We start from the raw sequence: 17,719 nt of genomic DNA on the forward strand, positions 1-17,719 counted from the left end.
CACACTCCCTGCACCAAACAGGATCTGCCCCAGGTAAGTGTTCTGCACCTTCTGCCTGCCCCAGCCCTGAGCCTCCTCCCACACGGTGACCCTGAGCACCTTCCCGCACCCTAACTCCCTCCCAGACCCCGCACCCCACCCTGAGCACCCTCCCACACCCTAACTCCCTCCAAGAGCCTGCACCCCCAGCCCTGAGCCCCAGGGATAAGCCAGGAGCACCTCCCCACCACAGTACAGTACAGTATATAATGCCTTTTGTCTGCCCCCCAAAAATTTCCTTAGAACCTAACCCCCTGCATTTACATTAAATCTTCTGGGAAATTTAGATTCGTTTAACATCGTTTCACTTAAAGTTGCATTTTTCAGGAACATAACTACAGCGTTATGTGAGGAGATACTGTATGTCAGCATAGCTGAGAGCAGATTGTGTTACTTCAAATTGTATATCCTCTGTACCAGCAGCAAATGGCCTTGCCTATGTTAGAATTTTAGCCATTGATGTAGTGGCACCAGTGTAAACCCCTCGTGTAGTTGCACTGGACTGGCGCAGTGAGTCTGTATTAGTGATGATAGTGGCGTAGCTACACTGGTGACTAAAATCTAAGAGACAAGGGCTTACAAGACATTGTTATTATCAAAATTCTACTTAAAAGTAATTCCTCTTTCAGAGGTGGGAGTGATAGTTATATACTTTAAAATTTACATATTTAAAATCTGGAGGACTATCTCTATGAGATTACAACATTCTTACGTTAAGTTACATTTTGGAATCATAATGTTTGACAGTGTCACTTTAAAACAACTGCATCTGCCTATTTATGTTATTAATTTATTCACATGCTATAAACTCACAAAGAAGCCAACCAGGTATACTGTTCTGTACTTTCTTGTGATAATTACTGATTGCTTGCTTTAAAATCAGACACTGACTACATAACTCTCATTGCATTTTGTGTCAGTTTAACATTTTACTGCAATCATCAGTTCATATATCACTTAACAGTTTTAAATACAGTCCTACCAACTACATAACATCCATGTACTATACATTTTTTGTGTACAAAATTCAAACAAGCTTGATCTTCCAGTCTAGTAATACGAAATTATTATGGCTCTTAAAAGAGAAAGTTCTATAAATGAGCAACTAACAAAAACCACCTGTGACTGCTTCAAACCCCAAAGGAAATATTTGTACGGAGACTGTCACATATTTGCAGCATTTACTAAAAACAAACTGGTTACTCGTGGCAACCCAACCAGCTAGCTGTCCCAAATTCCTTATCAGACATTTGAAAAAAATAAAAAACTGCCCTCCAAACCATTGTTTTAATGTCTCCCACTTACTAATATTTTATTGCCCTCCAACAAATCATCAAAACAAAAATCTCATCTTCAGAGTGGTCCTTCATACTACAATAAAACACACCATAAGCAACACTGTCATTATTTCCAAATATGAACCTGTAACAAAAGGTTTCAGTATGATACTGTGCAAAGTCATCTGGTCATAACATTCATACAAAATCTAATACAACAGACAAAATGGTGATGCTGTATCAAGATGTCTCCTGTAAAGTGAATACTGTACCAATCTTTATTTTTAGCGTAGGTGTATCCTTTTTTATTTTCCATACTAACAGTACTATTTTAACCACTGCTCACCTGCCCCTAGGTGCATTAATAGTAAAGCCAAAAAAATACCTTAGCAGTCAAATTATCATTTTTTCTGCTGACTGTTTGTGACACCTTTGAACCTCTTGCTGTCTCTCCTATCTCAGAAAACATTCCTTATACATCTGGTAAAATTATCACAATGTTGTCAAGACCAAGTGGTCCTCTAAGTCTCTTATCAGGTCTATACTCATTAAGCATGCTTGATAAAGTAAAAAAGGTCCCCAAAAAGTATGTTTTTCTTAACCTTCTTCTAGTAATTTTTTTCATAGACAGGAAAGTAACTTTAGAATCATTACATTTGTCATACTGATGGATAAAGAGTGTTCAATTTGTTATGTTTACTACTTATTAGTTAACATTAATATTTTGCATCATAAACTCCAAGAATTGAAGTAAGCAAATCTTTTCTGTTCCTTATTATTCAAGATGTTCATTATTAAAGTCTTTTGCATGTAATATTCAGAGACTAAGAGAAGAGAAAATGGCTTTCAAAAAGATGATGATCTGAGGTAGTATCTTAGTGAGATCTCAGGGTTTTATAAAAGATTTTTTCCAAATTTTTTAATATGTATTTTTACCAAACTTCTAATGAACTATATGCCTAAATATGAAAACTACAAAAACTTTTTAATGAACAATACATTTTTGGTCAAAAAAAGTATTTCTTCATATTCTACTAATTCATTTGAACAAAATGGGTCAAATTAATCTGATCTAACTCCACTGAAGTCAATGCACTTATATCAGAGATGAAATTGGCTTAATAGGTCTGTCTTATATGTTTTACTAGTTTCTCTTAATTATCCATTTTAAAACTAATCTTTAATGAAAATATTCTTTCAAACAGAAATGTATGCTTTGGAAAAATACAAGAGTTAATTCACAAGGAAATTATTAATTATTTTGAAAGCTGGCTCCAAGAGGAATTGTAGGACCAACATTTCCATATGAACTTTGGATTTTTCATACATGAGGCATACTTTTTTTGTATCTACAAATTGTCTCTCCTGTCTTTCTAGGCATAATGGAAAAAAATCTTACTTTCAGATGACAATATGTTCAACAGCACAAAAATCTTTTGGGTAAAGGGCCACAGTCAATTTATATCATAACACTTAGTATTAAAAAAATTGCAAATTAACAAAAAACAAAAACAAAACACAAACACAATTGTGCTCTCTTTGTATTTGACAACACTTTGTCAATAGTCAGTTTCACTATTTCCATGCACAGTCATTTAGTAAAGACATAATTGATTATGAGAAGCCCCTTAAAATATGAGTGTAACAGAAAAAGACGGGGAAAAAAGCAATAGTTACATTGTGCAAGGTGCTTTGTCAGGTAACAGAAATTTTTAAAAGTCAATTTTAAAATACATCATGTTGACAATATCTCTTTAATTGTTAAATTTTAAGCTTTAAAAATGATCAGCTTAGAATAAGAATGCATGCAGCTCTATCATTATTCAAACACTGTTACAAAACGTGGGAAGAAAAAAGTTCACTTTGCCAGTGTTTTTAAAAGAGTTGCATAATAAGTTGTAATTATCTTCAAACCTGCACCCTTTTTAACTTCAAAATGGATTTTGGAATGACTGATATTTACTGTAGAAAGTTACTATATTCATGGAGGTTACACACTCAATGGCTGCTATCATGGAATTTACACACATGAACTAAGGACCAATAAAGCATCATTGCAGCTCCTAGCATCGATGATTCATATGCCCTCATGTCTTCCCCTACCTCCTTCTTTCTGCTTCTTCGTATAAGACCCCAAAGAGGAACAGGAATAACTGTGTGTACAGTGATACTTGGGATTAGAGCACTTCAGGGTGCCATGATCACTCAGTTGCTAGATCAGTTAGTGATGGCAAAGATTTCTTTTTCATATCATAAAAGATTATATTAATCTTTACCCACCACATTCTTGCTCCAGGACACAGTTAGGAAATCTCCCTACACATCAGAAAATAATTGGGTTACAGATTGTCTCCATAGTTACATTACAACTGAAAACAGAAAAGGGTAGAGTATTTCATGGTGGACAGAAGATATCTGAGCACGATAAAATTACCACAACATCACCAGTAGCAAATGGCCCACCATGCTAGCATGTGCAGTGCCACTCTTGCACTGTACCTCTGAGCGTACCTAGGAAGAGTTCTGCACTAGCTGGAAGAATACTAGCAAGGAACTTCCATGATAATACCAACAGCCTTTACGGTACATAAAATGTTTAACTAAGGAGGCTAGATCATATTTTAGCCATGTGTGATCAGTTAATTCTATTACTAAGAGACTGAATGATAGAATTTTGAGGTCAGGTTGATTTTTGGAGAAACGTCAATGATTGAAAGCTTTCTTCATGACCCTCTTAATAGGAGTTAGAAAGAGCAACAAAAGCAAAGGAGTTGAGTATCACATGAGCAAAAACCTCTATGAATGTACTGGAGGAACAATACAGAACAGTGATATAAAAGAGTGTGTTTGTAATCATAAAAGAAGATATTAAAGGAGTAAAAGAATTACGCTAAATGTACAAAAAAGTAATAGTACACAGCAGATTTTAAGTTGAACTGAGGTTAATTCAGAGAAAATGACTGTTCAGGAAAGGAAGTAGGGCTTGGCTACACTCGAAACTCCAAAGTGCTGCTGCGGGAGCGCTCCCGTGGCAGCGCTTTGAAGTGCAAGTGTGCTTGCGGCGCCGGGAGAGAGCTCTCCCAGCGCTGCACCTACTCCACCTCCCCATGGGGATTAGCTTGCAGCGCTGGGAGCCCCGTTTACACTGGCGCTTTGCAGCGCTGTATCCTGCTGCGCTCAGAGGTGTGTTTTTTCACACCCCGAGCGAAAAAGTTGCAGCGCTGTAAAGTGCCAGTGTAGCCAAGGCCCTAATAAGAAAGAGGTGGTAAAACTGATTTAGGGAAGTATTTAAAAAGGCAAGTAATGTTCTGTGTGTGTAATAATTTTTATAGTTTAAAATTTTTACCATGTTATCTATTTGTCATCTTGGGGCTAAGAAAAAATGTTGATAAGTTAGTTAAACGAGCTTGGAATATGCCTACTGTAGTTGTGCATGTTGAAATTAAAAAAACAAGGGAAAAGCACTGTGTGTTCATTCAAATGCCTAGCACACTTATGACACTAATAAAAAATAAGAAAAATCAATTAGAAATACTTCTAAGAGGGTTCAGGCTATTTTCTCAGTCAAGAAAAAATATTCTCATGGCCTAAAAGCCATCACACAACTTTATTCAATGGCAGAACATCCTTTAAACAGTTAGAAATGTCAACTAAAACCTTACAGAAAAAAAAATAAAGTAAAATTGTATTACCATGAAAGTTCCATGGCTTGTAAGAAAACTGTACAGGATCACAGTTCACTTTCACAATTCTGCTCAATGGCACCTCTTTCATAGCAAAGTTATAGCTATTCTTGGATCTTTTAATGAATTTAAGCCCCTACTCTCTCTTGAACCACATAATATCCAACTAGTGTTAACCTTACCATACACAAGCCCTCCTCAGGTACATTCTCCATTAATAAATCTTAATTTGCTATCTCTTCATTTAATGAATATGTTGTTTTTGTTTAGATAAGTTCTTTTCTGTTTGCTTTTTCACTGGCATTACAGACAGCTATTTGAATAGTTATCAAGCTATGCTATAACTATGCTATTACAACATCATGTATTGCAAATACAGTACTTAACAGCATTTATAGGACCTCAGACTTCAAATTACTGTTGTGACTTTTTGGTTTTTACTATGACTAATACTATATTTTTATTGTCTAAGTCCTCTGAAAAATAAAAAATATTACAGAAACAAATTGGTTTACATTTTGTTACAGAACTACCCATGTTTTGATATCTTAAATTCTCAGCTGTGAACATGACTACAACATAATTTATCCTGCATTAACATATAAAAGTAGAATTGACAAAATCTGTAATCATTCTGTCAGAATCCACAATCATTCCGCTGCTTTGCTGAGCTGATTTTTGCCTCAATATATATGCTTCTTCCACTTTCAAGACACATTTTAACATCACCTCCCAGGCTAGTAATTATGCATATATCAACAGCCATGTCATCTCAATATAAATATGTAAAATAAATTTTAGAATATCCATAAAAATGAGGAAAAGTTGACTCAAATATTCCATTTTCTCTTAAATTTTCCATTGGCTTTTACTATGTTTTTTTCAATAGACTACACATGGGCAGAAGTCTTCCAGCTTTACCAAGGAGCAATGAGAGTTTTCTTGAGCAACGACAGAATTAAGATACATCATTTGAATATCAGCTTCAGGGTTAGATTGTGCATAAACAACCATTTCAATTTGTAAGCATGTAAAATATCCTGTCAAAAAAGAGGAAGTCCCTGAGTCTGTTCTCAAGTTGTGTAGCTATATCTTTGGAATCTTCTTCTTTCCTGGACTACAGTGAAAGGTTCATATCTGGTACGAAGAGGTTACTCAATTTTTTTTCTTGTCTATTTCTTTATTTTATGGTTGGCTGGTTAAACCTTTATCCCTAATAATGCATTTTATTTTTTTTAAAAATGCATTTTAGTTTTAAAAAAGCCAACCATCACCACCACCAGCAAAACTGTAGCATGATATCTTATGCCATCACAGTTCTAATAGATTTGAACGGGTAAATCCCATGACATTTTTACATAAAGGCCACTACTGCAGAGTCACATCTTGAATAAGGCTTTTTTATTTTTCTTTTTGGCTACAAGAGGTAACATTTGAAAATAATTTTTTTAATAAAAATTTCAGGGAATAATAAATTTTATTACTTTGAGATGGTATGCTGAGTACATATTTTGCCAATTGATGTATTTTTTAAAACTTAAATCGCTGTTCTTCCCAATAAAACTACAGAAGAATGAAACAAACACCACTAAGGAACAAATTATTATTTACATGAAAAATTATACAAAACAATGGCGAGAAGTAAACTAACTGAAGAACACTATAGTTTAAAGTTAATTGTATTCTCCAATTAAAATTAAGGGACAATTGTTCCCCTGCCTATATAAAACAGCTCCAAATGTGAATGTTGTCTTCCAAGATATGAAAAGATTGAGAGGCTGAAATCCAAATTATTGCTCATCACAGCTGAGAAGCAGGGTTTAGATGTGACGTAGCCTACAAATGTTGCTTTATTTTGACATATTATTTTGCATTAGTTATTCTGAAAAGAAATCTCAGTTGTATTACCTACTAAAAGATTGGCTTATTTTCACCACTTAAAAACATCAGATGCCCTACATTTCAAAAAACACTGCAGATACAAATATTATTTCCTATCTCACTGATGTTTTTACAGTCATGCTGGCACCCTCATCCTGGTAGAGAGGTTCTACCATGTCTGCACGGAACATAAATACCGACCTTCTCCGGACCTGGCCCCAACTGCTTCTTGACCTTCTTGTCCATCCTAATAAATTTGCCTCCTTGTCCCCACCTGCTGCAAAAGGGCAACACCCCTTTTCTTCCAACTAGCCAGAGAAATACCCACTTACATGAAGGTTGCAGTCGGCACAGTATTTTAAATTTCACTGATGCATTTACACTTGATTTAATCAGGCTGCAATTTGTCTGAACAAGAATATGAAAAATGCTGACAAAATCAACTTAAATAACATATTAATAAAGAATTTGCCTTTTGTACATATGGGACACAAAATAGCCAGTAAGTCTATAAACCTTGGGATAATGTTCTTTCTCCTCCAATTTCAAGTTCAATAGCAGTATAATTAAAAAGTGAGTTCTACTCAAAATTAAAATTGTTCTATTACTCTGAAAAGTGCTATGGAGAGTAATACTTATGTTCAATTTGCTCTTTCATAATAAAACTCTTATTAATATCAACACTTAGGAATGATAAGGGATGAAATATACAGAATGTCTTGTCACACACTACCTTGAAATGTCTGAAGGTGCATTTGCGATGATCACACCACTCAGCAAAGGATGAAAGGCTTCTGAAAAATAGCAAAAGGTTTCCTCGTTCTTCGGCACTGTAGAAAAAAAAAAGAACAATCTATGCAGTGACTTCAGGCAGCTCTGGTAAAAAGCATCTATGATGAGTATATATGACATGAGTTTTTTCTGCTAAATAATTTATAGCTAAATTCATTACATTTGTTTCTTAAGTTGAGAACTTGCAACAAGTTGCATAATAGAAGAACCCTCCACATACAAGCTAATTTAAGGCAATGGGTGTCTCTGCAGTGCTTACTGGAGGATAGAGATGTTAGTTTTTAAAATTTCTGTAGTACTACTGCTAATAAGATGTAAACAGAAAATATGAGACTCAAGGAACATACTACCAAATGAAAGATATAAAAACAAATAAGAAAGAAATGTATATAGTTTTAGCATTACATCTCCTCTTTTAGGTATGGTCATTTTTTATTTTAATCTATATTGGATTTCATATTTCTGAACCTTGACTCCTGCCCTCCGCACCCAGCGTTAGGGGCTTTAAGGATTCAAGTAAGATCTCTCTCCTCCTATACTCTCACACACATCTCTATAACAACAGAGACTCTTCTCACTTTCTTGGACCACCAGAATACAGTCTTCATGACTATAGTATATCTGAGCAATAATCAAGGGGTCATTAGGTCATTTTCAACACCATGACATTAGTCATTGCAATATCAATGCAACAATTTATTTTCAGCATAAGTATTTTCCAAGACTTTTAGAAAATACCACCCCCCACACCTTACTTTCTAGTCATATGGACCAATATTTAATCCCAAGACTACTATGATTTTCTCAACTATTAACTAGGCTTTGCACAACTCAACTACATCTTTGAGACACAATCAATATCAAGTTCTCAACTTCTGCGTGTATTATGTTCAACTGCTCAAGTTAGCCTTGAAATTGGATTTTCTATGGAGCAACAAGATATTCTATTAATCAAAACATGCATTTTAACTTAAAACAGAGATGTTCCTATACTTCTGGCATAGTTATATTAGCCTGAGCCTGTATTTCTTCACACCAGGTGTCAGCCCATGCCAAGGCCCCAGGCCTCACTGAACACAGACAAATGCATATCTGGAAACCTGTCTGGCATATCTCTGTGTTAGCATTGTTAAAACAGATGTTCAGTTGATAAGAATGTGTTTAGAATTGATGAAATACTTGTAGAATGCTGCATGTATTGATCTTACCTATAACATCTGTAGCCCATGGTATAAAGTTTTACAATGGAAACACTTGATATACTTCTATAACTCTGTATCTCATCAAACAGGAAAGACGCATTAATTATTGTTAAGTGTTCATCCTGCACCCAAGAAAGCTTATTGAAATCAAATGAGCCACTGTAAAGCATCAAAGGACTAAGACTTGGCTGACTGCCTGTGCACATATACACAGAGGAGACAGGTGCCACACTTGTTTGAATGCTGCAGGGAAGGGAATAAAAATCCCTGACCAGAAGGAATGTCATCGCTATACTGCTTGAACTCTAACACATGAAGATTTCTAAGCATAAGTCAGGAGTCTCCAGATGTTTAGCTTGAGATAGCCCTAAAGGAAACAGATGAATGCACATCTGGTGAGTGCACATTTGTAACTACAGTACAGGGTTCAAAAGCAATAGTGTTTAATGTTTGATTTGCCCTGAAGACTTGGGATGCATTCGTGGCCAGTACAGCTACTGGAAAGGTCTGTTAACTTGTCTGGGGATGGAGTGGGAATCCTCCAGGGACATCTCCATGAAGCTCTCCTGGAGATACTCTGAAAGCCTTTGCAGAAGGTTTTTAGGGAGGGCTGCCTTATTTCACCCTCCATGGTAGGACACTTTACCAAGCCAAGCCATTAGCAAATAGTCTGGAATCACTGCAGCACAAAGCATGGGAGCGAATGGTCCTGGGTTTTCACTCTATTCAAGCAATATCTGGGGTATATCTTTCTGTGTTAGCTTCAGGACAGTGATATCATTCATGGTCACCTGGCTGAAATAGGGGAATTTTTGTAAGGGAACAGTAAAAGAACCCCATTCACACTGGGCTGTTTGTGTTTGGCTAAAAGGGAACATCCCTGAGGAGGGTGAAGGGATCATCCCAAATAGCCATGCGGAGGGGTGGAGGGAGGTGTGTGCCGCACATTCACCCAAAAACCACAGCCACTCCTTTTAAATGGCAAACCCAACCACGATAGCTTGCTATGGGAAAGGAGGGTGCTGCAGTTTGAAAACATTCCTACATTTGATCAAGGCGTTGGAAGCCAAACCCGCGTACCTGTTGGCTTACTGTGGCTGTCTGGAAACCAAGTTCTGTTGCCCAGCCGTGTGTGATGTGTCACCATACCGGTAGGCGCTCAAAATAAAAGGAAAAATGCAACCTTGTACCTAAAGCACATGTGCTGTCGGCTGTGAATTGCTTGATTCACTGTGAAAGAATCTCTCTTTTGTTCTCAGAAATGTATCATCTTAAATTTTACTCTCACTTTTTATCCCTCTGCAGGTGCAAATGTTTCTATGCTCCCCCTACCATCTCCGTCCCTGAGGTTATCACAGATTAGAAGGTGAAAAAACCCACACTCGCGATTACATGTTTTCTGAGCTCATGCAGTCCTCCTGCACTGATAGGGCACAGCTGAATGCACTGAGGCATTCAGTGGCAGAGTCAAAGAAAGCATTAAGTGAGTGCAATGAGAAGAGGCAGGATGCAAAGCTGAGGCTAATGGGGAAACAAACGGACATGCTCAGGCGTCTGGTGAGCTGCAGGAAAACCAGCAAGAGCACAGACCACCGCTGCATTCACTGTGCAACTGCCTGCCCTCCTCCCCAAGTTCCATATCCTCCTCACCCAGACACCCAAGAACGCAGTGGGGGAACCCAGGACACCCAGCCACTGCACTCCAGATGATGGCCCAATCAACAGAAGGTTGTCATTCAAACAGCTGGCTTATAGGGAGTTAAAATCAACAAAAGGGGCGGGTTGCATCAGGAAAAAAACCACACACAACAGTCACACCGTAGCCTGGCCAGTCATGAAACTGGTTTTCAAAGCCTCTCCGACGCGCAGCACACCTACCTGTGCTCTTCTATCTAATCGCCTTGGTGTCTCGCTGTTAAAAATTGGCAGCCAAGCAATTTGCCCCAATCTCCCACCCAGCCATAAACATCTCCCCGCTACTCTCACAGATATTATGGAGCACACAGAGAGCAGTAATAACAATAGAAATACTGGTTGCGCTGAGGTCTAATCTAGTCAGCAAACAGCACCAGCGAGCTATTAAATGTCCAAAGGCACATTCTACCACCATTCTTCACTTGCTCAGCCTATAGTTGAACTGCCCCTTACTACTGTCCAGACTGCCTGTGTATGGCTTCATGAGCCATGGGTGCAAGGGGGAGGTTCAGGGCCGGCGCTACCATTTAGGCGACCTAGGCAATGGCCTAGGGCGCTAGAATTTGGGGGGGGCGTTATTTTGCCGGGGGGCGGCACGCGGGTCCGGTGGAGCTCCCGCAGTCATTTTGACAGACGGTGCGCTGGTCTAAAGGCTCCGGCAGACCTACCGCAGTCATGCCTGCGGCAGGTCCACAGGAGCCTTTAGACCAGCGGACCGCCCGCCAGCATCACTGCAGCAGGTCCACCAGAGCCTTTCCAGCAGCAGACTGTCCGCCGGCATGACTGCAGTAGGTCCACTGGACCTGCGGGGGGCAGTGAAATGGCCGTCTGCCTAGGGCGTCAGAAACCCTGGTGCCGCTCCTGGTGCTGCTCTCCAAGGATAACTATTGGCATTTCAACATCCCCAACAGTAATTTTCTGGTCTGGGAAGTAAATCCCTTCTTGCAGCTGCTCAAACAGTCTAGAGTTCCTAAAGATGCGAGTGTCATGCACCTTTCTTAGCCACTCTACGTTGATGTCGGTGAAACATCCCTCGTGATCCACCGGGGCTTGCAGCACTGTTGAGAACTACCCTTTGCGGTTTACATACTGGTTGGCAAGGTGGTCCAGTGCAAAGATAGGGATATGCGTTCCATCTATCGCTCCACCACAGTTAGGGAACCCCACTGCAGCAAAGCCATCCACTATGACCTGCACATTTCCCAGAGTCACTACCCTTGATAGCAGAACATCAGTGATTGCATTGGCTACTCGAATCACAGCAGTCCCGACAGTAGATTTGCCCACTCCAAATTGATTCCCGATTGACCAGTAGCAGTCAGACGTTGCAAGCTTCCACAGTGCTATCGCCACTCACTTCTCAACAGTCAGGGCAGCTCTCATCTTCATATTCCTGCGCTTCAGGGTGGAGGAAAGCTACTTACAGAGTTCCAGGAAAGTGGGCTTACGCATGCGAAACTTTCGCAGCCACTGGGAATCATCCCATACCTGCAACACTATGTGGTCCCACCAGCCTGTGCTTGTTTGCCGGTCACAGAATCGGTGTTCCACTGTATCAACCAGCCCCACTGCCGCCATGATGTCCCAATTGCCAGGGCCCGTGCTTTCGTGAACGTCTGTGTCCATGTACTCATCACAATGATCCTCGTGCTGCCCTTAGCCAGGTTCTGCACATAAAGCAGTATAACGCGCAAGCTGTTTACAATGCTCGCAACAGCAGCAGTGAGCTGAGCGGGCTCCATGCTTGCTGTGCTATGACGTCTGCATGGGTAACCCAGGCAAAAAGGCATAAAATGATTGTCTGCAGTTGCTTTCACAGAGGGAGTAAGGGAGGGGAGAGTGACAATGTACCGCTGCTTGGGGTTCTCTTAAATTTCCCTTTCTTAAATCTTTCAACTTTAACTAGAATTTCTTTCAGACAGAATTAATCCCACTGAGAACAATAGCTGTAAAACAGCCAAATGAGATTATATAATATTTTGCTGCAAGGCCTGCAATCTTCTATTAGCAGTAAGCACAAGCTAGGTAAAAATTTTTGACAATGGAACACAGTGGTAGACTACAAGATGCTCATTATATTTCTAGTCTGGCTTAAACATCTGTTGACATGAAACCCTGAACTTTTTAAAAATATGTATCTCAGTCATTATATGCAGATCTAAATGTATCTTGATTCTGACTAACATATTTAGGCTTGAAAGGATTTGATTTTTATGGGTAAATCTTAGTAAATGTTGATTTCACTATATGCCCACAAACAAATGAAAATATATTTCCATAAATAATACAGATTTATAAATCAGCAAAGTAAGAAAAAAGCTGCTCAAAATTTTAGAGTTTAAGGATACTTATTTTGTAAATTTTGGCATGTGATGTAACTTTTTGAATCACAAGATCTACTGTCATTGCATAATGACCACCTACTGTCTGCCCCTTGTAATTTTGCAAAATGGCAAACATTTAAATTGAAAAAAATCTAGAGCAAACTGCTTAAAAATAAACATTGATATTATCCATTGAAATTATTTTAAAAAAATCTAATTCTGCCAAGCCCACCTACATTATAGGCTGTATGTAGTGTTGTTCATCTTGTCAGTCCCACAATATTAAAGAAACAAAGTAGGAGAGGTAATATCTTGTATTGAACCAACTTCTGTTGGTGAGAGAGACAAGTTTTCGAGCAGGGGTTCTCAAACCGGGGGGTCAGGAGGTTATCAAATGAGGGGTGGCAAGTTGTCAACCTCCACCTCAAATCCCTCTTTGCCTCCAAAATTTATAATGGTGTAAAATATATAAAAAGTGTTTTTAATTTATAAGAGGGATCGCACTCAAAGGCTTGCTATGTGAAAGGGGTCACCAGAAAAAAAAGTTTGAGAGCCACTGCTTTTGAGCTTACACAGAGCTCTTCTTCAGGTTCGGGAAACATTCTCAGCATCATGGCTGAGGTGGAATGGATTGTTTAGCATATGTAGTTAATACATATGTGGTACCACGGTGGATAAAATTTTTGATAAAATGCTTTTTGAGGAAAAAAATCTACCTAAAGATAGTTTTTATTAAGATATGTTATAGCTCAAAGCTATCTCATCATGGAAGAGGATTACAAATTCTAATTCTATACTATGAGAATATATTCATGTAATGTTTAAGAAAAGTTTTGTAAATGAGTTCACATAGTTCACGGACAGAGCCGGCTCCAGCTTCTTTGCCACCCCAAGCGGTGAAGCGAAAGAAAAAAAAAGACAAAGCCGCGATCAGCAGCAGTTCGGTGGCAGCTCTGCTACACTGCTTCTTTCTTCAGCGCCGACTCCTTCGCTCTGAGAGGGATTGAGGGACTTGCCGCCCTTTCCATTGGCTCCCCCAAGCATCTGCTTCCTGTGCTGGTGCCTGGAGCTGGCCCTGTTCATGGATTAGGAACCGAATTTTATGGGGCTCCAGGGGCTTCTCTATAGATTATTTACGCTAATCTTTCTATCTACCCAATGAGATTCTGTGCTCAGTCTAGAAGATACCATTAGAGATGCTTAGTTTTGCAGTTCTCAAACTATGGATTTGTGGCTCCAGAGAGAACATGCCTGTAAAAAGCATAATTTTTTAAAAATAATTAAATAAATATATAGAGAGAGGTGAGAAATAACAGATCTATTGTCCCTCTGCAAATTTGTGTACACAGAGTCAATCCCTTACCTCTCTCTAAAAGTGCAAAGTCTCAAAATGTTCAATGAATACAAGATTGTTGGGGGTGAATAGATGTGGACAAGAAGAAGAAGTCTGGAGATAAATGTGAGAAGGGAGGGACAGGCAGTAGAAACAAAAGTGAAATTGTTTGAGCAGCATATTCCAGAAGTCTTGAGGCCTTTCTGAGTGTAGCCTTCGTTGATTTGAGATCTACCATACCATTCTCTCACTAGAAGGGAAAACCTATAATGGGAGCAGGCCATAAAAGAGACCCAGTTTGGGAATATTTTAATGAAGTGCCTCTACCTGTGGGTAAGACAGGCATGCGTGTAAACTGCAAACAGTGCAACAAAGAAATGCAAGGTCTGGTTGACCGAAAGAAACAACATAATGAGAAGTGTTCCTTCTCAGGAGGAAGCTATGTTGAAGATGATGAAAGGAACATGTCTGAACATGCAGGATCTTCAAGTTGGTAAACTTATTTATTTCATACTGCTTTCTTAAAGACTGTCTTTCTTCCTTCTGCACTGTTCTTGAATTTTCATGATTGAGCAAAAAATAGTTATTCTATAGTACTTCATTTTAGATGCAGTTGTGATAAAAAATAAATAGCCAGATCTTCCTTTGACAATTTTACCTTTAAAGTACTACTGAGTGTCAGTGACTGCAATGAGTAATACTAAATGAGCAGTATGGTAATAATTAATGAACTGCACTAACTTATTTTGTTTAGGAGAATCCATCCTTAACCTACAGGATTCTGAAGACTGTCTACCTTCAAGATCACCATGATCTTCTATAGTTTCAGAGTTATCTGCCAATGATAGTGTTTCAGTCACATCATGTATGTCACACAGCCACACTATATCACCTGTACCAAAAAGGAAAAAAAATCTCGATCATCCACAGAACAACCGTAAATAAGTTTGTGATTAGAATCAGCAGATGATAAAAAGAGGTAATTCATGAAAAAACTGCCCAGTTTGTTTATGCAACGAACTCTCCTTTCCGTGTAATTGAGAACCCACACTTCATTAACATGGTTCAGTCATTAAGACCAGGATACAGTCCACCCAATAGAGCAGATGTTGCAGGGAAATTGCTGGATAAAGTGTATGAAAGAGAAATTGAGCAGTGTGCAAAAGGTCTAGAGGATAAAATTGTTAACCTGAGTCTTGATAGATGGAACAATGTCCACAATGATCCTGTTGTATGTGCTCGTGTGACAACAGAAGAAGGGAACGTCTTCCTTACAGAAACAATTGATACATCAGGAAATGCACACTCAGCAGAATACTTACAAGAAGTAGCAGTAAAAGCTCTAACAAACTATGAACAAAATTCAAATGTCTAGTATGCAACTTGGTCACAGACAATGCTACAAATGTATACAAGATGAGAAGAAATTATTTAGAAGAGAGTGAAGAGAGACCAAAGCTAATAACATATGGTTGTAGTGCTCACTTCATGCACCTCCTAGCCAGAATTCAGTGTTCCAGAAATAAAGGCTAATGTTGTTGAAATTGCAAAATATTTCTGTAACAACCACTTTGCAGCAGCTGCTCTGAAAGAAGTGGGAGGAATAAAGCTAACTCTCCCACAAGACATGTGACAGAATTCAGTAGCGGACTGTTTTGAGCACTATATCAGGAATTGGCCCAATCTGATGAGTTTGTGAACAAAATCAGAAAAAATAGATGGTACGGTCACAGCCAAAGTTCTCAACATTGGGCTTAAGAGAAATGTTGAACACATGCCAAGTACACCCGAAGCCTATTTCTGTTGCCCTGAATAAAATGCAGGGAAATAGCTGTTTTATTGCTGACACTGTTGAAATTTGGAAGGAACTGAGTAAGATCTTAAAAAGAGAAATATGCAATGACAGAGTTACATTACAAACATTAAAAAAAACCAAATGGGACAAGCACTATCTCCAGCTCATTTTCTTGCAAATATTCTCAATACTCGGTACCCGGATCAAACCTTCACTGGATATTACATCGACATCCAGGAATCATCCCTCTGTAATGCTAATTATATTAAACTTCAGAGCTAAGGGTGAACCATTCAAGAAATATATGTTTGCTGATGATGTTTTAAAGAAAGTCACACTAGTGAACTGGTGGAAGTCACTTAAATATTTAAATTCAGAGACTGTTGAAGTGATAATCTCACTTTTAACAGCAGAAGCTTCTTCTGCCAGTGTAGAAAGAATATTTTCTTACTTTGGACTAATTCATTCCAAATTGAGAAATCGTTTTGGACCTGAAAAAGCAGGAAAGCTTGCTTTTCTTTTCCAGATGATGAACAAACAGGAAAATGAAGGTGAAGACAACTGAGTTGGCTGCAGAAGCCAATATTTTAAGTTTCTCATGTTGATCTGGCTGATACAGTCGATTTTAATTTTTTTATACATTTTATTTAACTATTTTAGTTAAAAACAATTTTTACAAAAACAAAGCTGATTTAAAAAAACATGAATGTTTAACTACATTCAAAAATGCATATGCTTGTTTTGTTAAAATATTATATGTCTGCTGTTGAGGAAAAATATCCAGAATACATAATGTTGTTGTTTTATTATATAAAACAATTTAAATGTCTGTCTGGTGATGTTCTCCTCCTAATACAGCATGGTAAGAAAGCCTCCAAATATTAATGATTAACCTGTTGAACTGGAGATAGTTTACCTCCCAATGACTTCATAAATATCTGCTTCAATTACCTTTGGTAAATGAAATAACAAAACAATTATCCATTTTCTGATATAGCTGTAAAACAAATCTGAAAAGTTTTCAAAATAAATCACTTTAAAAATGTATAGTCTGTACCTTCTAAAAATGAAACCTACATCTATCTCTGAGTTGTGAAGACTATGTATTAAGGTTATAACAACCAACAAGAATGCACTTTTATGTAGAAATCCATGATTAAATCGAGTCTTCCTGATTAGTGATATAAATCATTAATTAAACCAAGTTCAACCTGTGTGGTACATACCTATTCCTCTTTTGAAGAGGTGAAAAAGCTTGTTTCTCTCACCAACAGAAGTGTTTCCAATAAAAGATACTACCTCACCCACCTTGTCTCATATAAGCTGGCATGTCACCAATGTTTTGGAAAGGAGTTCCTTCAACATCTCGGAAAATAATAATTAAAACCTGTCACCATCTAGTAATACAGGAAGGAAAGCTTTAGTAATCTCACTTTCTGGCACTTCTGAAAGCATCAGTGTCAGGGAGGAGGAGTGTGAGAGAGAGGAAGAAATACATTTCTTGAACTTTTGGCTTTGTTAGGTTGGCATTAGATAAGTAGCAGCAAATAAACTTGATCGTGCTAAATAGCATTTACATACCCAAACTTTCAACATGGCTAAGTTGGTCATTCAGAAAGTATGTCCTGAAAATATGCATAATACAAGTGGAAGAGGACACAGCCAACAAGTTTTGCTCATACCAGCTAAATCAGAAGA

General features: G+C 38.2%; 1 protein-coding gene across 2 annotated transcripts in view; it reads right to left on the bottom strand.

Annotated features, from left to right (window-relative positions):
- Positions 1-17,719, bottom strand: part of CENPP (centromere protein P) — a 308,525-nt gene that overhangs the window by 262,398 nt on the left and 28,408 nt on the right. For both annotated transcript variants that reach the window (XM_030571078.1, XM_030571079.1), the window contains exon 6: positions 7,614-7,710. In XM_030571078.1, the coding sequence (XP_030426938.1) occupies positions 7,614-7,710 (97 nt within the window). The remainder of the gene's footprint in view (positions 1-7,613; positions 7,711-17,719) is intronic.

The sequence above is a fragment of the Gopherus evgoodei genome, chromosome 7, assembly GCF_007399415.2.
Source record: "Gopherus evgoodei ecotype Sinaloan lineage chromosome 7, rGopEvg1_v1.p, whole genome shotgun sequence".
NCBI classification, from domain to species: Eukaryota; Metazoa; Chordata; order Testudines; family Testudinidae; genus Gopherus; species Gopherus evgoodei.